The 24,687-nt window shown below is 39.3% G+C and overlaps 1 protein-coding gene across 2 annotated transcripts in view; it reads left to right on the forward strand.

The window, feature by feature from the left end:
• The first annotated feature begins 910 nt into the window (after positions 1-910).
• The window catches only part of CWF19L2 (CWF19 like cell cycle control factor 2), a 61,714-nt gene continuing 37,937 nt past the window's right edge, over positions 911-24,687 (forward strand). Inside the window, exons 1-8 of one of the 2 annotated variants that reach the window (XM_014257632.2) lie at positions 911-991; positions 12,776-12,886; positions 13,604-13,723; positions 15,126-15,233; positions 16,645-16,764; positions 17,898-17,991; positions 19,141-19,256; positions 19,541-20,268. In XM_014257632.2, coding sequence (XP_014113107.2) covers positions 920-991; positions 12,776-12,886; positions 13,604-13,723; positions 15,126-15,233; positions 16,645-16,764; positions 17,898-17,991; positions 19,141-19,256; positions 19,541-20,268 — 1,469 coding nt within the window. In that variant the 5' untranslated portion in view covers positions 911-919. Of the gene's footprint in view, positions 992-1,146; positions 1,247-12,775; positions 12,887-13,603; positions 13,724-15,125; positions 15,234-16,644; positions 16,765-17,897; positions 17,992-19,140; positions 19,257-19,540; positions 20,269-24,687 lie in introns of those variants that run through there. The other variant, XM_088052192.1, reaches the window with a different exon arrangement.

Here is a 24,687-nt window from a genome sequence, read left to right on the forward strand (position 1 = left end):
ACAAAGGGACCTGGGGGTCCTGGTTGGCAGAAGGTTGAACATGAGGCAGCAGTGCCCTGGCAGCCAGGAGGGCCAACCCTGTCCTGGGGGGCATCAGGCACAGCATCACAGCCGGGCAAGGGAGGGGATTGTCCTGCTCTGCTCTGAGCTGGGGCGGCCTCACCTCAGTGCTGGGGGCAGTTCTGAGTGCTAAAATTTAAGACAGACACAAAGCTGTTAGAGAGTCACCAAAGGAGGGCAATGATGATGGTGAAGGGACTGGAGAAGCTGTATGAGGTGTAGCTGAGGTCACTTGGTAAGTTCAGCCTGGAGGAGACTGAAGGGAGACCTCATTGCAGTCTGCAGCTTCCTTGTGAGGGGAAGAGGAGGGCCAGGCGCTGATCTCTGTGGTGACCAGAGACAGGACCCAAGGGAACAGCCTGAAGTTGAGTGAGGGGAGGTTTAGGTTGGGCATTAGGAACAGGCCCTTCACCCAGAGGGTGTTTGGGCACTGGAACAGGCTCCCCAGGGAAGTGGTCAGTGCACCAGCCTGACAGAGTTCAAGAAGCATTTAGACGCTGCCCTCAGGCACATGGTGTGATTGTTGGGGGTGCTCTTATGCGGAAGTTGGACTCGATGATCCTACACAACTCAGGATACTCTATGATTCCATAACCCTGTCATGAGCCGAGCGCGTCGCGACGGACGCCGGCGAGAGCAGAGGGGCTGAGGGGCCCGGCACCAGAACCCGGCTCCGGGAGGTCCCCGCTGTGCCCCGTGGCCGCCTGTCCCCGCTGTCCCCGCCATCCTGCCGTGTCCCGCAGCCCCATCGGGAGGTGCCACAGCCGCCCCGCCCCACCATTGCCGGGGCCGCTGTTCACGACAGTGTCGCGGCGGTGCTGCCGTACGGGCGCTGCGGGGCTTCCGGCGGGCTGTGCGGATGGCGTCCGGGCCGGAGGGCGAGCGGAGCCGGCAGCAGCGGCAGCGGGAGCGGGAGGCGCTGCTGGCGCAGGTGGGGTGACCGGCCCGGCCCAGCCTTGCCCCGGGGCCGCTCAGCACCCCCAGCTGCCCAGGCTTGGCGCTGGGTGCTGCGCGGGGTCTGTGCGCTCCCGAAGGCTGCCCTGGCCGCGGCAGCCGGAGGAGGGGACGCCGTGGGGTGAGCCCCTTCGGTGCGGAGGGGAGCTGGGCTGCGGCACCGACAGTGGCAGGACGCGGTCTGGAATCTCTGAGTGACACCCACTTGATTTCGTGCGTTTTGCCACTTGTGGTATTGATCCTCTTGGTTTTTCACTTCTTACGTATTTCTGTGCTTACACCTTTGAAGAGAGCCGGACTCGGTCGTCTTTACATTCTCTCTTGAGGTTTTTTTATAGTTTGATAAGATGGCACCACCCTGACTCCCCGGCCTTCTCTAGGCTGAACAGGCCCAGCTCTCAGCCTTTCCTTTAGTGAGACCTAAAAAGCGACTCCTTCTCCATGTCTTGTGGCCTGTCTTCCCTAAAGAGCCTGTATCCCTCCATTGCAACGTTCTGGTCATGGAGTGGTGATAACTTGAAGTTGTGTGCGTGTGTTAAGAAGTCGGAGCCTGATTTCATAGGATCAATTACTTGCCTGGTTTTACGTTGCTGTACTGTAAGACAAGAATTAGGAGGCTCCCACTCACAGGTGCTTTGGTAGAGCTGCCGTGATTTGCAGACCCATGCTAATCCTGATGCATTTTGTTCAAAACCTGCCTATATGCTGGTTTTGGTATTTGTGGTGATTCTTGTTGTGACTTGTTGGTAGAGTGAATGCTGAAGTCATAAATGACACATCACTTAAGTGACATGGCTTGTTTTGGGGTTTAAGGGGGGATAAGAAGAGAAGTGTAAGAGAAGGACAGAGTGTGGAAAGAGAATGAAGTTGTGATGATGGGTTTTTGACAAAAGGAAGGCCAGGGTAAGCAGCAGCCAAATCTTACTGGGCAAAGATATTGTCAGAAAAAAAGTAGTGGAAAAATGGCCTGAACAGCTGCTGCTTACACAATAGTGTAAGCTTTTCTCAAGGCAAAGCAGAAAGAGAGAATATTTCATGTCATGTATCATGTGGGCATCTCCCTTGTGCAGTTGTGGAACCATTTCTTGGCAATAAAAGTTCCCTTCAGTGATTTTGTCCCTTTTGACAAGCAGTTGAAGGGAAGTTCATTTAACTTAGTAATAGTGAATCACACTACCCTGCAAAAGTTTGTTGATGTTATTGTCTGTTGCTTTACTTAAACTGCTGTATATGTTTAAGAGTGCTCCTTTGCTCAGTTCAACCTCTTGGATGTTGAGAAAATACACTTACCGGCAAGCAAACCCTATGTAGGGCACTATTATCCTACTTTACCTTTCCTTCTCAGCTGATGCCACTTGTACAGCAAGCTGCCTGGGCCAGTGCCACTGGCTCAGAATCCTAGAACAGCCCTGGTTGGAAAGGCCTTGAAAGATTACTTGGTCCAACCCCTTGTGGGAAAGGGAGCCTAGGTGAGATTATTTATTCCTCTGTTCAGTCATGTCTTGAAAAACTCCAGTGACAGGGTTAAGTTTCCTCTTGTCTGATCATTCAGGAAGCACAGTGCCCCACCCAGGGTACACTGCCACCACCTGAGGCTGTCACTGCTGGCACTGAAGCCCCTTTGCAGAGGGCAGCTCCAGTGAGCCAATACATGCTCTGCTTGACTCCCTTCACACAACATTCACACTCAGTCAGACAAGTTTCCCATGTGAGCTTGACCCCAGGTTTTCCATAGCAGAGTCAGAGACATCTGGTTTCTTAGAACAACTTAATCATGGTACAGAAGATAAAGCCAGCTTGAGCTGGATGCCTCCAAGGAGGGACCTGAACAACTGAATCCCTAAGCTCTCATACTCTTGCTGTCTAAGTGTGTCATGGTCTGGGGTCCTCCTGCTGTGCCCTTGGCTCCTGCAGTGTCTCTGAGTGTCTGCTCTCCTGGCTGGCCCCAAAGATCTCGCTGTTGTGCAAAGGGGCAGCACCAGGTCATGGCCTTTTGCCTGGGGCACAGGTTGTCTTCGGCAGAGTTCCAGTAGCTGCTAGAAAGTCTGATATCTTGAGCAGGGGTCTACACTTCTCACTCCACTGTTAGGATATGTCTCAAAGAGTTCTTTGATGATACTTCATAGGTCATTCTACATAGCTTTGATGTAGCTTCATAGGTCCTAGCTCTCACTGTTAGTATATTCTTGTAGGTTTAGATTCTGCTCATCAGCCTTGCTGAAGAATATTAGAGAAAGTGGTTTGGAGTTTTTAGAATGAAACCAAGTCTGATATATTTTCTTTTTGCTAAGCTGTGGTATATTAAAAGGTATGTATGTAGGATCTTCGTTGAATTTTGTAATTTTCTTTGACTTGAACAAGAAGCAGACCATCATTGTAATGTTCAGCATATTTTTTAAATGCTGTGAATACAAATTACTCCTACATGAATATCTTAAAAATGCATCTGCGATGTTTGTGTGATACTAAAGAAAACCCAGTGCACAGCCCTAATTTTCTGGAGTAAGGCAAACACTGATTTTCTTTGTACATCAGTGTGCTGAGAGTTGGCTTTCACCATTCAAAACTAAAAACTGGGGAGTAAATAGCTCTATAAAGATGCTACATTGTTGCTTAGACAAAAGCTGATCAAGTGTTAGAACTAAGGTGAGAGGGGTAAAGAACAAAGCAAGTGGTTGCACAGACACATTACCCATTTCTGTGTAATATCAAATAGCTCATGCAGCCCTGGTCCCAGCATCTCAAGAAGAACCAAACTTCTTGGAGAAGGCAGGAAGAAAGGTGCAGGCATGATCTTAGTGCAGACTGTCCGAGGACTCAAGAGGTTTTGAGACAAGGAAAGACAGGGTGAAAATAAAGTTAATACAGGAGAGTTCTGTAAAATTGTTAAATGATATGGAGAAGGGAATAGAGAAATGCTATCTGCTGGTTCTTTCAGGTTAAGAACTAGATTATATTAAGGATTTTGCAGGTAGACAGCTTAAAGCAGACAAAAGAAGTGAACTTTCAGACAATGCACAGAGAAATTGTGGGTCTCTTGCATAGAATGTTTCAAATACTGGCACTGCACTTCCATCCAGACAAGAATAGCCTAAAATCTAAAATATATATTGAAAGGTATTGATTGAAAAGTTGTTGAGCCACAAATATCTAGAGGATGCAGGAATATTTTGGAGATGGCTCGCTTTAAACTTAAGCCTGTATACACTGCAGCTTTCCTGGGTGTTGCTGGACAATTTTTAGTTGGGATACTAGCTTAGATTATCAGTTCTGAGGTTGTCACAGCACTGAGAAATCCAATACAGGGAAACAGAAGGGAGTATAATTTATGAAATACTAGCAACTGTGATTCTTCAAGTCCATTTTACATGGAGTGTAGGAATGGATCTAGGGACAATGTGGTTGCTTTCTGCAGAAGTTAACCATTAGAGATACTTGGTCCCTGTATGGCTGATGAGAAACTTTCCCAATGTGACTTTTCAGCTTCTTACTGAAAGTCACAGTATTGAGTCTGTGTTATATTTCCAGATTGTTGTTTTCACTTCCAAGCAACTTAAAGCTAAGTCAGATTCTCTGATTTTCAGAGGTTCTCTTGGGTGCATTGGGTAATACTGAAATGATTACGGAATACATTAATGATCAAATTATTTCCTTTGTTGTTGCTTGTGGGATTGCTGTGTTCATCATCTTATGAATGTCCTTGAACTGTTTCTTTTCCTTGCAGTAAGAACAAAAAGTTGAAGTAAGGTGAGGACATATTGAAGGTTGGGAATTTCTCCCCCTGCCCCATTTTCTATACCAGAGTTTTAGAATCTGTTAGTAAAAATGCATCAGAAGCAATTTATCCTATACAAGTCCTTGTGGAAGCTGCAGAGATTCCTTTATTATTAATTTGGCTGTTAGAGAAATTTAGGGATGAAACTTTTTTTTTTAAACTCATTTTATCTTTCCTTTCCCATTTATGGGCCTAATAACCTAATATAGCTATGTAAAAGGGCAACGTTTTAAAGACTTCTCTTGTAGCTACTCTGTTATTTATGAAAAGTCAATTTAGCATTTTATAATGTGAAAGTGTGAGGATGCCATGCCAATACTCTGCTGTTGGCTTTTCAGAAATGGACTTGTTATCGCCTGTGTGAGAGCAGATTAATGTCCTAAGTGTATTGACTTTCTCTGCTTTGCTTTGATTATGGCTGGACTGCCTGCTGCAGTGAACAGCCAGCTGGGCAAGGGAGGGGAGTGTCCCGCTCTACTCTGAGCTGGGGCAGCCTCACCTCAAGTGCTGGGGGCAATTCTGGGTGCCACAATGCAAGAAAGACATTAAACTATTGGAGAGTGTCCAAAGAAAGGCCACAAATACAGTGAAGGGCTTAGAGGCTGCAGGCATATGAGGACTGACTATGGTCACTTGGTCAGTTCAGCCTGGAGGAGACTGAGGGGAGACCTCATTGCAGTCTGCAGCTTCCTTGTGAGGAGAAGAGGAGGGGCAGGCGCTGATCTCTGTGGTGACCAGAGGCAGGACCCCTAGGAACAGCCTGAAGTTGAGTGAGGGGAGGATTAGGTTGGGTATAAAGAAAAGGCTCTTCACCCAGAGGGTGGATGGGCACTGGAACAGGCTCCCCAGGGAAGTGGTCAGTGCACAGCCTGACAGAGTTCAAGAAGTGTTTGCACAACACTCTCAAAGCATATGATGTGACTCCTGCGGTGTCCTGTGCAGGGCCAGGAGTTGGACATTGGTTATCATTGTGGGTCCCTTCCAATTCAGGATATTCTATGATTCTGTGAACAGAACTGGAAGAAAACTATTGCAAGACTTTTTCTCCGTGTGTTTTGATCGTCTTGCTTAGGCAAGCAGCAAGCAGGAATTTATCACAGCTGGCTAGCATAGTCATGAAAATCATTTGGTGATTGTAATCCTGGAAGCCCTTTACTTTGGGAAAGACAGTTGGAAAGTGGTGTAGTCTTTGCTTCTGGTATTCTGAGAAATTTGCAGAAATAACTGTACTTTGGCAGGTCTGTTTCTGGAAAGATGAGATGTTCAGCCAACTCACCTTAAGGAGCTCTTTGTTATGAAATATTGAACTTGGACTTGTTTTGATGAACCGAAATGCCACACAACTCATTGATCAAGAATTCTCTTTTAAATCTTGGATGTGTATTCTTCTATTTGTGTAGTCTGTCTTCCAAACTGCACTGATAAAACCCAGTGGCTGATAATGTTTAGGATAATGATCAGTGATCAAATAATTAAGTGTTGACATGCAAATTATTATAAAGCTTCAGAAATAGCATCTTGTTTTGATTAGCACAATAGTTCATGACACTGCTATTTTGGCTTACATGTTTACAGCAAGAAAATAATCTGATGGGTGTTGTGGTAAGTGCAGAGATGTGTATTTTTCCTAGACACGAACATTTCTTATTGAGACTTCAAATTTTGGATTATTCTAGCATCTGTTGTATCATATGGTGTTTTTGTATTTTAGGGTTGCTCTTCTGTTACTTGGGGTTTTTTCCATGGCCTTTGAGTCCTTCACTCTTTGGCCTCTGGGGGTGATGATTTTTGACCATTCCTTGTGCAGAAAATCCTGCCTTTTAGTTTTTAAGGATTACTGACAGATTGGAAGTTGAGTGTAGATAAATAAGACCTCAGTCAAATAATGTATATTATTGAAGCAATGAAAATAAATTGATACCATAAAACAAGTTCATTGCACAAACAAGAAATTACGTGTTTAGTTTTACTTATTTGTAATTCTGAAACTTATTTATATTTCTGAAAAAATCAATTTGGGATTTGCAAGCCATTATTTTTGGAAACCTCTTGTTTGATGTTTTGATTAGACTTATATTTTTTATTTTCTTTGAAAATACAACTTAAAATTAAATAAAAGCAAACAATAAAGAGTGTATAACAGTATCACTGAGTTCACAGTATTAGAGCTCTAAAGAAGCTGTGATATCAGCAGGTTTTGCTGGTGAAGTATGATCAGATATTTCCTCCTAAAAGCCTAACTTTTGGCTTTTTGCAGTGATCAGTATTTGCTGAGGTGATGGAGGGTTTGGCAGTAATTTACATTGCAGTTTTCAGTGGAAAATTACAGAAATCTCACCTTAGGCAGAAATTAGTAGCAAAACATATCTCTGCTAGGGATTATAGTTGCTTCTGTGCTGTAATAGTAAGCACCTGCTTTTACATTTTTTCCCTTTTAAATACTTCATGAAGTGTTACATCCCTAACTGTATGTGCTGAAGGAAATAAGTACTTCAGCACTTAAATCTGTGACATTGGAAGAGAGGTAGTACTGAGAAGTGAATACTGCCTTTTCACAAAAGATTTTCAGACTTTTGTCAGAGCACCCCTACGCATTTTTGCAATAACATCTTTGAACAGACCTGTCTTTTTTGCAGGTCAGGGATGAAGACAGATATCTTCATTGCTATATTCTGTAAGGCCTTCCTCTGGAGCTTGCTTTGCCACAGCAGTGGAGAAGTCCTACATTAACAAGAAATACCTGTTTATGGTTTCCTGGCAGTAAAACCTTCTGTTTATCTTTTGTGTCTGCACGTGTACCAGCAGAACTGCTGCTGCCTCCCAGATGTTTTCTGACTGAAGGCTGACATCTCCTGCAGCCTCTCTTCAAATCACATCTGACTTTTGATTATTGATCATAAGAAGCTTAAATGATAGAAGTGCTAGTCACTTCAGTGACCTTTCTTCTGTGCCTTTTGGCAGGTGAAAATGACAAGAGTGGTGACATTTCCAGTTGGCAAAGCTGTGTCTGGGGGAGGTGGTGGCGCAGGCAGCTCTCTGACTCAGTTGCAAGTTGTCAAGTCGGGCTGGAAGCTAAGCTCTTTCTTGTGTTTCCACTGCTGTCCTCCTTGGGAAATCTTTGTGGATGTAGAAATAATTGGAATATTGAGACTAGAAAAATAATCTAAGCATTCAGAAAAGTAAGTGTGTTATTCAGACAGAGAATTGGTATAAAAGCATCAGAACTGAAAAGAAGGGTATATTCAAGTTCCCTGGAAGTAAGCACTCATGTAACCAGGGCTCTCTGTCCCTGAGCTTTGGGGTGATGGAAACTGGGAGGGTAATACTACATAATAATAATGCTACAGCAGCCTTTCTGATAGCTAATTATTAGAACAGTTAAAACAGTGGTTTGTATGATAGCATGGGAGATGATCTTGAAATTAGAAAGAAAAGCTCATTGTAGATACTTTGAATGCCTTATGTTGGTGTCTGAAAGACTGGATAGGTGTTACTTTTTTTGAACTTCCCTAACAGAAAGCTGTTGCTGAAAGGAAGTTTTTTCCACACTTCTTTTTCCCATAGAGCACTTTCCCCCTTTGTTCCATGTGCTTAAACTGGTAGCCTTGATGACCATGCTAGAGTGGCAACTTGTAAGCTTGTTCTGCAGGAAGCTGCACCGTGCTTTTGGTGAGATTTATCTTGTTTCAGGGTGGTCCTGGAAGTGACTTTGCCTGAGACTGGAGTGCAGGAACAGGCCTGGGTGGGTAAGGTGGTGGGAACATATGAGCGGTAGCGCAGAGAGGAGAGGTGTGGGAACTCTCTTTCAGTGGTAGGTTGCCAGGACAGCAGCTTAGCTGGTGCTCTCTCTATTGAATGTTTTTGTTATACTGTAATGGTCTGATGTGCTGTAGATTTTCTTCTGATTGCTTGTGGAGGAAAAGGGAGTCTTTCTTCTTTTGTATGAAGAAGTTGACTATTGAGTCATGGTGATTATGATTTAAAGAACTAGAGGTTGACCACAGTTATAGGTAGAAAATTGCAAGGTCTTTGTAGTGGTATGGAAAACTTTCCCTGGCCTTCATGAGAGCTGAAACAGTAAATAGAGTTGAGGTCAGGAAAGAGTGTTGGTTGGGGTTTCTGTGAGCTGGGGAGGGAACTTTTAGCTCTAGGTGACGTCCCTCCATCCCTTCTGGACATCCTTGAGGAACTGCTGTATAACAGCATTTAAGCTCCATTTATTGTGTGACCTTTAACTTGGCTGTTGGCAGTGTCTTTGATCTTTTCTGCTTCTTCCTGGTGTGGCATGATGTAATTTTTATAGCTTTTGGGTTTTGCATCTGCAGTGTATTACAGGCTGCTTTGGAGCAAATTTAATTCTTCATTTAGTAGATCGTGTTGTCAGCTACTTGGCGGTCTGGCCTTGATGACCTCCTTGATGGAAACCAGAAAGCACTTTCCTTGAACTAGGTTTCCTCCCACATTCAGATGGATCTGTGAAATTCAAACCCCTTTTGCCTACTTGTGGTAAAGACTGTAAAATTTGTCTCTCTTCAATCATGGCAAACATTGCTGACATAATGTTGTAGAATGATTATTGTTTCTATAGCATGTTAATAGCAGACCTTGCAGAGTGCCTTGTCAGCCTGAAACTTCACCTTGTTTTTGTGGCGAAGGAGACCATGAGCAATTTTATTAGGGTGTTGCAGACATGTGTAGTGTAGCATGATACTTGTCCCTCTTTGACAGGTTGTTGCTTGTAATGTGTTCATGTGTACATGCACAGGCATTTGCATAATTAAGGCATTGCTTCTAAAACAGGTATTTCCGAAATGTATCATCTACTATTTATGGAGGAAAAACTGAAAAATGTTGCTGTGATGACCTAAAATGTACCTCATTTGTAAAGGGGAAAGAATAAATTATTGGATATTCCTATGGTATTGTAAGTATTAATGAGCCTTAATGTGAATTAAATGCTTGGACTTCTGTGAGTTGACAGATATGAAACTATTAGAGTTGGTCCTCATAGATAGAGCGGTAAATGTGACAGGAGAATTAATTAGTTTTTCTTTCTTTTTTACATTTTATGACATGCTAGTAAGCCCTGCAGCTTTTGAAAAGAAAAGTAGAATATAAAGGTAAGTTTTGAAGCTAATAAAGTAGTGTAGGCAGATTTTCCACCTCACTTCCACTTGAAGTAATTGTGTGTGTGTGAGGGGAAAGCATCACTTACAATAAAAATTGAATATTATAATCTGAGGGAGCTAGATTTTAGAGATAGAAAGATTTAGAGGGTATTGCTGTTAGCGTTCTAGTCTTGTGTTAAAATGATAATTTAGGTGAAACTATAGCTTCTTTCGTATTTTTAGATCTCTAGGCATTGTTCTTAATTTTTTTCTTTTTTCTTTTTTTCTTTTTCTTTTTTTTTTTTATTTGATTTTGCATAGATATATTGTTAAGAATCTTCTATATTTTGTATCCTTGTCTAGGAGACACAAATGTTCATCTGATGCTTTTGTTTCTGACTTTCTCTTTTTAATAGCCAGGTGGTCAATCTGCCACTACACATCCATCTTGTCCAGTCCTGTTTCATTTAGTATTTAGGAGACAGCAGTCTGTAGTCTGATGGTGATTTCTCATCAATCTGTGTTCTAAATTAGTATTTGTGTACTTCAGCCAAAATGATGAACCACCTCTTTCATTAAAATTATGTATCTCAATTACTTAAATACTTGCCTTCATTTATTTTGTTTATTTTTAGATCCAATAAAAAGTATAAAAGCTCAGTTTGTGTCTTACTTATAACATTACCTCATTTTATGCCATGTTTATTTGTAACTTTGGTAGCATGAAGAATATAGTAATGTTATTTAAAATATACTTGTTATTATAGGAAATGATAAGAGGCTAAATCTCCCATGACAGGCAGAGAGCATCTACAATGAAGACATGTTGACAAGTTGATTTTGAGTGGCCTTTATTTGTAGCATTTATAGATTTATGGGCCTGAGAACTGCAAAAGGGGTGGAAGGGAGCTATTGACTCCAGCTGCAGTTCTTTCTCAACCACAAGTGAAATGGAATATACAGAAAAGCCAGCCCTTTATTTTCAGTCTACAACTTGGCAACTTGTTTTGTGTTTCCTTGTGAAGCAGTTAGCTTGGAGAGACAGTTTTGTTGTTTGTTGGTTTTTTTTCCCATCTAGAACTATATTTAGGTTCCATTTATCTCCATTGTTTCATCTCTGTCCAGTTATAAGCTTTAAGTTTGTAGTCTGTGGCTTGTAGACATTTTGTGAGTTGCAAAGCTGAGGTTATTATCCTTTGCTTGTCCAAAAATGTGGCATGTTTAGTTACTTTGTTTTAGTCAAATGAGTGTATTTTTAAGACAAAAGGGTTATCGTTGTCTATATGGACTAAAAGATAATATGTCAATCTGATATATTTTTGCATGAATTTTCAAGGGTGTTGTCCCAGATATCTTAGGGTGGCCAGGGTTACATCCCTGTATCATGGAGAAGTTGCAGGAAACACACCTGCATTTTTTGGAGTCCTGGGTGGTTTTAGTGATGCTATGTTGTAGTTAACAGCTGTTCCACTGAATTGTAGTCCAATTCATTATTTTGTTACTTTGTTTACTTACAAACTAGAAAATGTTTTGGTGTTGGAATAGATGTCTGAATGTGTTCTTAACTCATTCTTTCTTTATGCCTGCCTTTTGAATTTTAAGAGGTAGCATTCACCTTTGTAGACTGTCAGCTTCATTCTGGAGATGGACATCTCAGTCTTGGCCTCTTTATTAAGGCTGATTTATACTATCTTTTGTTTGTTTTACAATATTTCTTTGTTTAAGATCAAGAAGCCTGGGTAGCAGCTTTGCTTTGCTTGCATTTAAGTGCATTAGAAAGTTTATCATATGGAGCTGCTAAGAAAGTAGACATGGAAGATTTAAAAGGCTATTTAAAAGGGTATTTTGTTTGGGTATAGATATGTAGTGGGCTTTTTTTTTTTCAGTATTGTGTTGTGCCACTTTCCATATGCTAATGTCAGTGTTCAGAAACACAACAGCAGTCCTATCTTGTGAGGTAGCACTTAAAAAAAAACCAAACCTTTTAATCTTATTTTTTTTAGTATATATTTCTGTTCTTTGAATCGTTATAGTGTATTGATCATCTTCTTGCAAGCACTGTTTTCTATCAGGACAAAAGCTGCAGATTTTCTTCTTGGCTATATCAAAACAAGAGAAATTGCCGTGTGGTAGGGAGGTTACTGTCTTGTGGAGTGCACAGGCTTGGATCTGGAGAACTAATAGCTGGCCAGGAGGAAAGACCTCAACTGTTGTCCAGTCTCCTGAGACTTTTTTATTTGTTTGTTTTAAATATTGGTCTTTCTTAAACTTGCATATGTTCTCTTGGCTTATATTTGACAACACTTTCTGGTAAAAGTTGGTGTTTAAGGATACGAATTCCAAACTCTTCCTTTTGTTTTTGTTTTGATTTTAGTTGCTTTAAAATAAACCCCTCAAATAACTAAAAACCCAAAACCAAATTAAAATTTGCAAGACTTATCTGACACAAAATTAGGGTAGTAGTAATATAAAATAACTTTCCTTCTGTTTAATCAGGGTATGATGATATATGGCATAGGATATATGGGATAAAGACTTTCCTAAAGACAAGTTATACTTAAGTAAACTTGCTTCTGAAAGTCATGTTTGTGCTGAGCATAAGAGTGAGCTTCAGAGGCTGAAAAAAATAATTATTTTATTGATGTGGCATATAAAAATCCTTTTTAGAAATTGAAACTGTTTGCAGTTTATTTTTTTCAGAAGAACTAGTAAAAGCAGTTCTAGTTTTATCTCCATAATTAGAAAGGGAGGAACATTCTGAAGACTGAAATGCAGTTCTCACCATTGTGTATGGTTGTGTCAGTGGCTTGCAGAGCTGTGTCTGTAAGGAAATGCTACTCAGCTCCACCTGGTTATTTTTCTTCTCTGTTTGTCTTAGGCCAAAAGTAGTGATGAAAAGAAGGAGAGTTGCAAGCTGCTAAAGGATCTGCGAGGTGAAGATACATGGATGCCTGCTGATGTGAGTGAATGTGTGGAACCACTGGAAAAGGTAATGAAATTGCAAATCATTGAATTGGATTGTTACCTTTACAGAATGTTTGTATGAACAGAAGACTTGGAGGGCTTTAAGATGGTCTTTAAATCCATCCCAATTTCTGATTTTTTTATGCTTTGATATTAGTTTTTTTTAAGGTAGAAATTATCTTTTAGTCACCAGGAGTTTAAAATTCTGTCATTCAATTCCAGCTTTAATTTCTACCAAATTCAGAAAAGCGAGTGCTATCAGACAATGATAGTCCCATTGGGAGAAATCTGGAGGATTCAAGGCTTCATAGCAGTTTCATTTGTAGTCATTCACAGGAGAAGCCTTAATGGAGCCTGTGAATATCACATCCTTTTAATGTGCAGGTATTTCAGCAATGGAAAGATGTGTACTGATAATGGAGTGATACCTGAAAAGACAGGTTTGACCAAAATAAATGTAATGTAGTAGATATTATCTCTTTAGTTGTAGTGCCTTAGTTCCAATGAAAAAGATACTGAGAGGGGGAAGAAAAATTGATTATGGTTGTGAGGTATGCCCTCCCTCCTTGCCCCTACCACCCCAGCCTATCCCTCCCTCCACAGAAGAGAGAGAGAGCAGTAAAAATAAAAGGTATTTATGTGTGTTTTACCTTTCTTCAGTGTGGTTTGATAAGTAGGTTTTGATTATTTTTTTGTATATGGGTGATGTGGTTTACTGGATCTCATTTACATTTACTTGTAGGAACATTCTGTGCAGAAGAAAAAGAAAAAGGATAAACATTCCAAAAAAGCTAAGAAAGAAAAGAAGAAAAATAAGAAACACAAGTCTGAAAAGAAGGATGACTTACTTGATAGTTCTTCGGTAAGTTAGAAATTTTAAAATAATTCAGATTACAGTGTTAAAACTTGAACCATTTTAGTCCTGTGGGTACACATGCTTAGTAAAATTCAGGCTTATTCTTATAATTTTCTGTTGGGAAAAATTGCGGCAAAATGTGTCAGTTTTAATGTACTGAGTATTTAATCACTTTAAAATAGGCTGTTACGTGAGTGCCTGTGAATTTTATAATAATAAATTCACTCATTAGGAACTAAAGGATTTATAATTTTTCAGCAGAGAAAAAATTAAAACATTCTGATATAGAGAGGAAAATTTCACAGATTCCCTGTAGTCTGTGGTATATGATAGAAAGATGTATCTAAAATTGCAAATAGTTGACTTTGATTTTAAGCACGAGTTACCTCTACCTTTTTCCACAGACGTTCAACATGGACACTCCCAACAACATGGGAGTTGTACATGGGTCTGAAGGACTTGAACATTTGAATCTGTAAGGACATGCCTTCACATGGAAGGGCACTCTGGCAAAACAGTGCAGAGACTGCATTTGGAATCTGGGTGCTGCCTTCTGGCCACGTTGTGGAAAACATCTTCCCAGAGTTTTTGGTGCATGTCAGGCGGCACTGTTAGTTTTAATTTTCAGAGTTGCTTTTATGGAGTGAAGGAACATCCATTACAATGAGAGTTATTTTTCAGGGGTTAATACCAGAGATAAACTGTAATATCAGTGTGGGAAGTAACCAAAGGCACAAATGTCCCACCTTCTCCATGGGAGTCACCAAAACCCTTCAGATCACAATAGGGGCTCCTAGGATGCAACACAGTCCTGGCTGTAACTTCCATCCAAAGTCTTTTACTCCTTAGATAGGTTCATGTGAATAGCAAAGAAACACTGTTCAATGCAGTCCTATTGGATTCAAGTGAAAAATCTCAGTACACTGTTTGCAAGTGCAAGTGTAGGAAGCTGGGTACAAAAATAGCAGGCAATAGCATGTTGTACCATGCTTTATATTGTGCTGTGTAACTGATCTAACTTTTTAAATGTGAAACATACTTAGTAATGGATTTAGATTTTTTAAAATTTTGTTTTTCTTATGCCATAAATCCAATTGGTTTTGATTTTGTTTTTATTCTGACTGTTTTAATTTTAGCAGAGTTATGCAAATAAACTGCCAGTATGAGCTAGTGTTGCACACTGTGGTGTGCTCATGAAGTAAAATGTTTTGATCACGATGGAACAATCTTCTATGGGAATATCAATATTCTGGTTTTATTATCAGTATTTTAATATATTAAACAGTAATATATTAGTAATGCTAATCAGCTTTAATTTTGATTATCAATATAATTGCTAAGTACTGCATGTTATTAAGTAGTGTGTTAAGGTATTACTTGTATTCTTTACATTAAACTCTCTGTTTAGGATTCTTCAGTTGAATGGGTTGAGTCAAATGTGTCACAGTCAGATGACACAGAAGAGGCTTGGAAGGTCAACGAGCAACCAGATGCTGCAAAGGAACCTTCCCTTCAGGTGGGCAGGCTCACAGCTACTCCAGAGATAAATTCATCTTGTGAAACGTGCTTTGGTTTCTTGGGAGCTCTTTAGAAGATTGTTGAGCAAAACCTATTTTACAGACAAATGTCTTTGTTTAGCTGAGTAAATGCCACTTCTCATTGATTGGAAGACTTTTCTACCTAATAGTTCTTAGTGTTTAACGAGGCACTACTCTTAATGTTGCCCAGTACCAACTCCTTCTGTCGGGTTTTGAGGCTCTTACAAGTTTGATTTTCTCACAGACATCATCTTAAAGGTCTTGACTAGACATGTTACTTTCTTCTTCATAAGTTTGGTGGCTGTTCTACAATCGAATAAATTGTCAGCTGGCCTTAGGTGACCCGGCATGAGTGGGGGTTTGGACCAGATGACTGCCAGAGGTCCTGTGCACATCCACATTTGTTGATGCACATTGCTGATGTGGACATAGATATTATTGATCACTTGCAGATAGATGATTTTTCAGTTCCTTCTTTCTTGGAGGAGATCTGAGAAATGGAATGTTGTGTTTCACCTCTGAAATTCTCTGGCATGTTGCCTAACATAAATTTTAAATAATAGAGACAAAGTGACATACTGTTCAGATCAACAACTACGACTTGAACTATTTGGAAGATAGGAAGATTCTTCTGCAAGTACATGTTTCAAAATAGATGTAATCTGGTCATTTTGGTTGCTATACTAGAATTAAAGCATTGCTATAAATACTTGCCTTTATAGAGTAATTGCTTACAATATATATCACTGCTTGTTTTTGAGGCTTCAGGTTTTACCTGTATGAAGGTTGTAGATATATCTAGGCTTTTAATATGCTGCTTTTCTTTAGTCTAGTCCTTTAAAAATCTCCTTGGTCTGGCTTAGGTTTTGTAAATGTAGTTTTCTAGCTGAATTTATTTATTCTTTCTTATTATTTATTTATTCTTTCTAGCAGAATTTAGATGTATAACTGTTGAGTTTGAGAGTGCAGTTAGTGCTTGGATATCTGAGCTATGAACTGTGTTCAGATACTGATTGTAGATTTTATATACACTAGAGGAGATGTAAGAGATCATGAGATTAGAATTAGCTAAATGAGATGTACAGTATTTGTTTATGCTAATAATTAGCACTCTATACAGTCTGCGTGTTTACTAATGTCTTAAATACCATTGTAAATATGTATTTCATATTACAGGGAGACATGAAATTTGTTTAAGTATTAAAACATTGGAAGATTAGGGTTCTTAAAATCATATTTGCTTTTCATTGAAGTATTTCATATGTGTTTCTAGAACCTATACTGTTAATTTTCAGCAGCATTTGTTAGTAGTTACACTACTTTGGTTTGGCACATAAGCCATGTTTTTGTTGGAATTATGAATACTGATTCTTTGTGTTTATTTTAAAGAGGGAAGAATGGATGAATTTAAACTTTATGTCATTGAAAACAACGTCAGTAGCAGCTGTCAAAGGTGAAAGACACAAAGAAAAAGTGTTGGAACGACAGAAAGCTCAAGAACTTGAGCAGGTAGGAGGAATTAATATCTTAATTTTTTCTGCCTTTTATTAAATTTTGTGTGATGAATAAAGTAATGAATTGGTTCAAATATGTAAGTCTTTATTGTTATTAAAACTAATGCCTGATGTGATAATGATTTTAATTAAATTGGTCTGTTTGGATGGAAGGCTTCATACATCAGGCTTGTGGAGAAAACCCTTTTAACTGTCTTCTAGGTAAGGAGAAATCTACTTTTGTTAGTACTAAGTTCTGCTAGTAGCAAGTAGACCATTTGTCCGGCCTTCTCCGTGGTGTGTGAAAGTTGCACCATTGTTTAGTGTGGTAAAAACTTAAAGTTACTGTATTAAAGTGTAGGGTACTGAGGCTTGTTGTATCCTTAAGAAAGAACTCAGAGCAGTTGTGCCTTTCATGTCTCAGTTGTTGGTGAGCACATGTGTGACTCAGGGTCTGGCTGGAGAAAGGGTTGCTGTTGTTGAATTAACTCTTTTTACATACAGTTGATGACTCCTTCATTTGTTCATTCACCTTGTTAAATGCTCTGTAGTCTGATCAGAAAATGTAATAATGGATCACTAGCAACTATTTCTTTGTCCTCACATCTCACAGCAGGCTCTTTCTTGCCATTAGGCTTCCCAGTTAGCTTTGTTGTGTTTGGGACCCAGACTGACTTGGATCACTATTCTTGTGCAGTATGCAGTGCCTTGGTTATTGTCTTTTGACAAGGGATTAATATTTTGAAAATTTTTTTCTCCACGATTTTTTTTTCCTGAACATTTTTTCAAAGCTGTTGGAGGATCATTTAATGTGGACATCTTAAATCACCAGAATGTCATCCTAGTTATTATATGGTTAATGACAGTTTATATGTATTCTTAATCTTAGAAAAGAATGATTTTTATAGACCCTCCCACCCAACTATTTGCTGTCCATGCAGGTTTGTACTCCTGTGTTTTCTACACCAGTGTCTGCATTTTCTTTGGTACCCAAAACAATGTGTAAAACAGATGCTTAGACCATGAAAGTGGTGGTGATGGATTGACAATATAACACAGACTTCATACACAGGTCTCTCAAAATTTATCAGATATTCTATAAAATACGAACCATATGCTATGCACACATTGAAATTATTTCTGTTTTAGGCCATGCTGTCTGAGAGAGAACTCAATCCCTATTGGAAAGATGGTGGCACTGGTTTGCCACCAGAGAAGGATGAAGAAGCTTCAGTTAAGAAAGGTAAAGAGCAACTTTTACTAATAATCTTAAATTTCTGTCTCCAGTTTCTGGACTTTGTGTTTCTAACAAATTACTCCTAGTGTTGTTGTAACAGGATTATAAATAATATATATATTATTATTAATATATGCAATAAAGTAAAATTTGGATGAAAATTCCATTGTGAATATTGGGTTAATATCATAGTATGTTGTTTTGCAGAATTTCTCTTCACTGGATTTTAATCTTGAGTGGTTTGACCTTCAATATCCTTACAGAAATTCTGCATTTTGAACTAATTAAATAAAATCATGATTTAATCAAGACAAGATAAATTGTTGTCAACTCATTTGATTCCTTTCATTTCATTGCACAAATTACAGTTTTAAAGTTTTCACCCACAGAGTCTGAGTCATGTCAAAATGAAGTATGTTACAGATGCAGTCTGTGAAAAATAGTATTTCTGTAGCCTTTTCACTTATTTCCTTAACCCAGGGTTATCCTGCCCATTTCCAGCAAACACAGTGATGAAAACCTTTCTCATAATGTCATGAAACATTTATTGTATGGTGAGAATGGTCCTTGTATTCTGTCAACAGAGAAGAGTGGGGTCTGAGCTTTTTGAGAGCCATTCCCTGTGGACAATCTGTCGCAGAAACCATTAGCCTCATGCCCAATTTTAGGAGTCACAGAGATCAGAGATCTGTACGAGCTGACAGGCATCAGTGTGTACTCAGAATGTTAAGACCACTGCTAGCTTCTTACATGGGAAGCAGTGGGTTACTCAATTCAGTTTCTGAGAAAGGGAATTCACTTGTTTGTGGGTAAGGAATATGCCCAAGAATGGAAACAGAATGTGGGAACAACAGGAAGGTTCTTTAATGCACTAAAAGAAACTCAGCAACTTCACATATGCCACTCCTGTCTTGGGCACTGCTTATGATAAACTAGAGAAGCTTAAATTAAATGAGTGATATTGCTGAGGTAGAAGTAGCATTAACTAATGAAAATATGTAATTATATTTGTATATTAATTCTGTTTTTGTTTTGAACTCCTTCAATTTTTACAATAAGTTTAAGTGAAGCTTTAATGTCACATACAAAATAAGGTTAAATAGGAATAATTACTTGAGATGTAGAACTACAACCTCGCATTGTTTTCTGCTTTAGTTACAGTGGTAGAAGATGCTGGACTAAGTTGGCTGCGAAAATCATACCAAAGGATGAAGGAACAGGCTGAGAGAGAGAAGCGAAATTTTGAGGAAATTGTAGCTGAGAGATACGGGGTAAGGATTTTCAGTTAAATTTTCTTCATACTAATAGATGCTTGGAAAAGATTACTTTCATATAAAGGCACAAGTACTTAATGTGTAAGTAAGATGTGTAAAGAAGCAGGAATAAACAGCCTTTGACGCATCTCTCAAGTGATGAAGGGTCTAAAGCTACCCAGCCCTTTATATATTTTTTGTGTTAAATGTTTTAATATGTGGGATCTTATAGCAAATTTAAAATACTTACACAATACCCTATGGCCTTAAAAGTAGTATGACTTTTTTGTTCTTTCTTCTAGTCCGTGGAGTTATTTCAGTCACGATTAGAAGAAGCTGAAAAAGCTGCATCCAAAAAGGAAAATTATCACAGAAGTGGGAGATGGAAGAGGACTGACTATTCAGAAAGTGAAGAAGTGAAGAAAGACAAGAAAGTACAGCATATTGAAAGGGCGACACGAGATGAAGATGATAGAAACAGACACACGTTTGGGGGCTATTCCAGGGAAAAGTATGGCAAGGGGTGGGCGCAGGAAGACAAGGGTTACAGAAGAGATTTGTCAAGAGCAGACCAGGAATGTAGACGCAGTAACATGGACTCAGTATTAGGTGGCTACAGCTCCAAAGCAGGAAAGTACTCCAGTGAAAAACAAAATCTGGAAAAGAGTTCATCTCTAAGCAACTTGAAGCACAAATTTTTGAAACCCTCTGAGGATGATTTAATGTCTTACAGTGCACCCAGAGACTCCAAGTTTAAGCAGACCTGTTCCAAGGAGGACTCAGCTCATAGCACTTTGAGCAGCCGTTTCCAGAAACCTGGTGAGGATGCTGCACTGTGGACCAAAACACACAAAGAAGATAGCAATGAGAAATTAAAATCTGATCAAAAATCATCAGGTACTAGGGAACAAATTGATGGCAAAAGTTGGAAAAGAACTCCGGGTGATGAAAAAGAGAAGTTGCAACAGGAGCATGCAGGCGATACCCCTGAGAAGAAACAGATTTTATCTGACAATAAATCATCCTCTAGGTATTTTATGAACATCTTTACTTGGTTTTTATTTGCTGTATTTTTCATGGCAAAATATAACAAAAGCTCTATCTCCTTTTTGACAATATCTGACACTGATTATATCAAATCTCTTCAGTTGGGAGGAGGAGTCTTAGCCTCAGGCTAAGGGCAGCTAGAAGAAGTAAGTTAAGCAGAAGTAGTGAACATCCCCTACCGGATCTGTCTCCTCAGCACATTTGAGAATTGCTAATGGCAGGTTATTTTCTGCTTCTTTCTAATGTTAGTTCAAACTGCAGTAAAATTGGCCTCTTAGGCAAAAAAAACCCTGCAAAATATCTTAACAGTCATTGAATTTATAAAATACAATCTTGAAACGTTAGAAAATGCTGACTAAAAACTGAAATAATTAATACAGCAGGGATAGGTTTGCCACTTGTGAGATGAGCTCATATGCTAAAGTAGTAGCATATGAAAAATAGTAGAAGGTATTTAATAGAAAGTGTGCTTTCTGTGGTGAAGAGGAAGCATTAATAGGAATGGGAAAGGAAACACAAACTTAATAGGCAGCAGGAATTTAATTGTCCATGACTTGCTTTAGTGAGAGACAACAGAGAATAGTAAGGAGAGGTGGTCAGACAAGTAAGTTGTAGAGTTTGCTCTGCTCGTGGCCTCCTGTTCTCCAGTATTAGAAGCTTGCTGGTTCTTCCAGTGATTTGACTAGTGTGGTTGTTACTATGAATCCTTTCTTTCAGATATTTCCAGTAGGCATGTGCGAAAGTATTTTAGAATCAGGGTGATTTTATTTAATTGCTTGGGAAAGCTGAACAAGTGAATGTTCTTGGTTGGAGTATATAAGAAGAATGATACAATTTGGTTGAAAAAAGCATTTAATGAAATATGATCAAATATAATTCCTTCTTTCTTACGTGTTTATGTCACTTATTTGCAGAAAAAAACTTCTTATAGCAGGCTTATGAAGTATTTCTTTATTACTATTTCTATATGTATATATATGGAAATATATATACATATTATATATGTAGTACTTACATACCTCATAGTGTATTTCCAAAGAAACAGTGTACATTAAGGAGTACTGTATGAGACTACTGTATGACTAACCAGAAACAGGCACCTTAGTCTACACAGTTCTTTTTGTTTTGTATGTTGGGTATTTTTTCCAGATTTTACTTGCTATAATTTGATAGAAGCCAATGAAATTTGAATTTTCATTTATAGAAAAAATATAAATTATTTGCATGATGTTCAATTACTGTGTTTCTATTTTTTAAAGCATGAGCTTGAGTACAAGTCATGGCAGGAGTAGTTCCACATTCTGGCATGACTATTTTGTAAACATTCACAAGTCTTTGTCATGTCTTATTTTATTGTTTATTTTATTGTTTACCTAGGTGCTATTTTGCTGGAAAATGAGAAGTATATTTTTACAGTTGTTTTAGTTACTCTGGTAGCATTAAACCTGTGATGTATGAGGCATTAGACATTCAAATTTAATGATCCTTTTTCTTCTCCTACATATTGCCCCAATAGTTATTGCACTGAAGTGCCTGATGTTTACCAATTAAATGTGCTTTGTAAACTTCTGGTTAGAATGATCTATGGTGTCTGAAGTGAAGTCTGTGAGGCTTCCTTATCTGTTGAGTCCTGGTTTGCTCATGGCTTTGTTCTGGTACAAGGTCTGCACAGTCCACAGTTGTTTTCTGCCTGCCTTTGTGGGATGGGGCGGAAGGTGTGGAGCTGCTTGTTGCTTTGTGTGTGTGGTGTGTTGACCCCAGCAGCTAAGCGCATCCCAGCTACTTGCTCATTCTCACTCCTGCAGGGGAAAAACAGAAGAACAAAGGGGAGAAAAACTCATTATTGGATAAAGGCAATTTAATGAGTGAAGGAAAGGGACAACAACATGTAATGCAAAGGCAGTCAGTCCCTCACCACCTCTCATGAGCAGACCCATTCCCAAGCAGTTTTTGAGCAGCAGCTACTTTGGAATGACTGCTCTCTCCAGGCTTTTTTTGTTGGGCATGACATTATGTAGCATGAAATAGCCCTTTGGCCAGTTTGGCTGTCCTTGCTGTGACCCCTTCCAAAGCCTCTGCTCATTCCAGCCTGCTTGCTGGGGATGCACAGTGCACAGTAAGAACCAGAGAAAGCCTTGAGGCTGTGTAAGCACTGTTCAACAACAGCCAAAACATGGGTGTTTTATCAGCACTGTCTCCAGAGAAACCTAAAGCACAGTGCCAGAGGGGCTGCTGGTCACTAACTAATGAGTGGTTTAGGGTTGCTCAAAAACTCACCATCTAAGGTATTAGCAAAAATAATATAATTTTAATATAAATCTATAAAAGTCATAAAGACTAAATTTGGAGGTAGGCTTCACTCTATTATTTACTACATGAATGAAAACATATAAAGGAAAACTGAGTTAAAATTGATTTAGAATGTTTTACACAGAGTCTGAAGACATAAAAGGGTTAGGGGGAGCCTTCCATTGAGTCACAAGGTTCTGAGCAGACCCTTGCTATCTAAACTCCTGATGGAGCTTAGGTATGGCTAGGTCCAATCATTGTTTCAGACTTGATCAATGGTTTACATGTCAAGGATCACATCTGTAATTAATTAGGATCACCTGAAGAACCACTGTCCAAGATATCAGCAAGAAGTGATCTTAGTATGATGCTGTAAAAGTATCAGTTCACCACAGGTGAAATTTTTACTTGGCTTCTGATACAGCAGCAGTCTGAACATATTTACAGTTTTAAGATGAATCACAAGATTTTAGCAGTACTTAATTATTGACTAATTTAACATTTATATAGTTATGAGTCAGTAGGATTGATTACAGTCCTAACAGTGACAATTACAGATCTGAGATTGCAACATTCATACTCTACTTGCTGTAAGGTATCTTAATTCACACATGCGTGCACATGGACAAAAAGAGATCTATACATAGGGATATATACATCTTTGTATATAAGGATAAAAGTGTATAAATGTATAAAAATATATATCTGTGAACATATAAAAAATGCCTGCTAAGAGTTCCTCTTGAGTTCAGTGAAATACTTCAAATGTATTGGAATTTATCAACAAGCGGGAGCTGAGCCTCAAGGAGTGGAGAGTTTCAGCCCTGGTCCCCTTTTCCCCTTTTCAGCATTCTATTATGGTGCTCTAATCTTTGCAGACTGGGGAGCTGGTGAGTTCTGAGAGGTGTCCCACTCAGTGTAGTGCTGGCAGTGCCCACCGTGGTCCAGGAGGGCTCAGAGGGCCTCACACAGCACTGCTGTTTGTGAGGTTGCAATGTGCTGTGCTGCAGTCATCAGTAAATTTACATCCTGGCCACAGTCCAGCTCAGTCACTGGAATTTTGAAAATTCCAGTAGCAATGGTACTGTTCCACTCAGGCTATGGTTCAGGTGAGTAATGATCAGAGGCTGCCAGGGGCTGACTGAGTATTTCTGCCTTAGTTCCCCACTGTGGCAGACACCAGGAGTTCCAGGTGTGGACAGTGTGCTCCCACCTTAGCCTGGCAAGAGTTCCTGCTACAGTCAAGGGATACTTAATTGGACCACAAATGCCAAAGCATAACGAGAATCCCTGGGATTGCACAATGGCCTGGGAAGGGGAGAGCTAGGCACAGTGTGGAGGGAAATGCACCACTGCATTGCTGTGGAAAAAGTAAATTCCATCCCATCCAGTCACACCTAGCAGTACATGGAATCATTGAGGAGTTAGTGATACCATTGCCTCAGTATTGTTTTCTTCAAAGAAACAGCTACTCTTTCCAGGTTTTTTTGTTTTTGTTTTTGTTTTTGTTTTTTGTGAGATGATGGTGATTCACTTTTTTTAGTTGCAGGTACAAAAGCAGTTAAGATTTTTAACTGCCACATTTACTAAGTGCAATGGTAATTGTAACTGGACAAAGCTGCAAATTTTGGGAAATGAGATTGTGTGCGGAAGTGGTTTACTTGCTCAAGTTCAAAGAATTCAATTACGATGATAGAAAAGATAATTCTTTTCCTCACAGAAGAGAACTAGATGTAGAAACTGTTTAGCTAATATTTTCTTTTGAATGTGTTTTCCGTTCTGGTGCTGTTAAACCCAATTGTGCATCTTCTTTGATATTTTAATCATATTTCTTAGCCAATGAAATTACTAACCTGACTCATTAGTAAAGTGGGGATTACTTAGGCCTGCAAAACCATAAAGCCTCTGCTTATTGACATAACTTACTTCCAAGTTCGTCTAAGACAACTTCTTAACTCCTGAGATTCTGTGTGTTTTGAAACAGTGAATAACTATCTTCCTGTTTCCTTAGTCAGAAGTTTTTTGGTTTGGTTTGGTTTGGTTTGGTTTTTTATTTTATTCTATTTTGTAGAAAACTTTTGGAACATTTCAGGTTTGGATATGTGCAGTAGAT

The sequence above is a fragment of the Pseudopodoces humilis genome, chromosome 2, assembly GCF_049639895.1.
Source record: "Pseudopodoces humilis isolate 2021_Gansu_Grassland_sample_001 chromosome 2, ASM4963989v1, whole genome shotgun sequence".
Taxonomy (NCBI): domain Eukaryota; kingdom Metazoa; phylum Chordata; class Aves; order Passeriformes; family Paridae; genus Pseudopodoces; species Pseudopodoces humilis.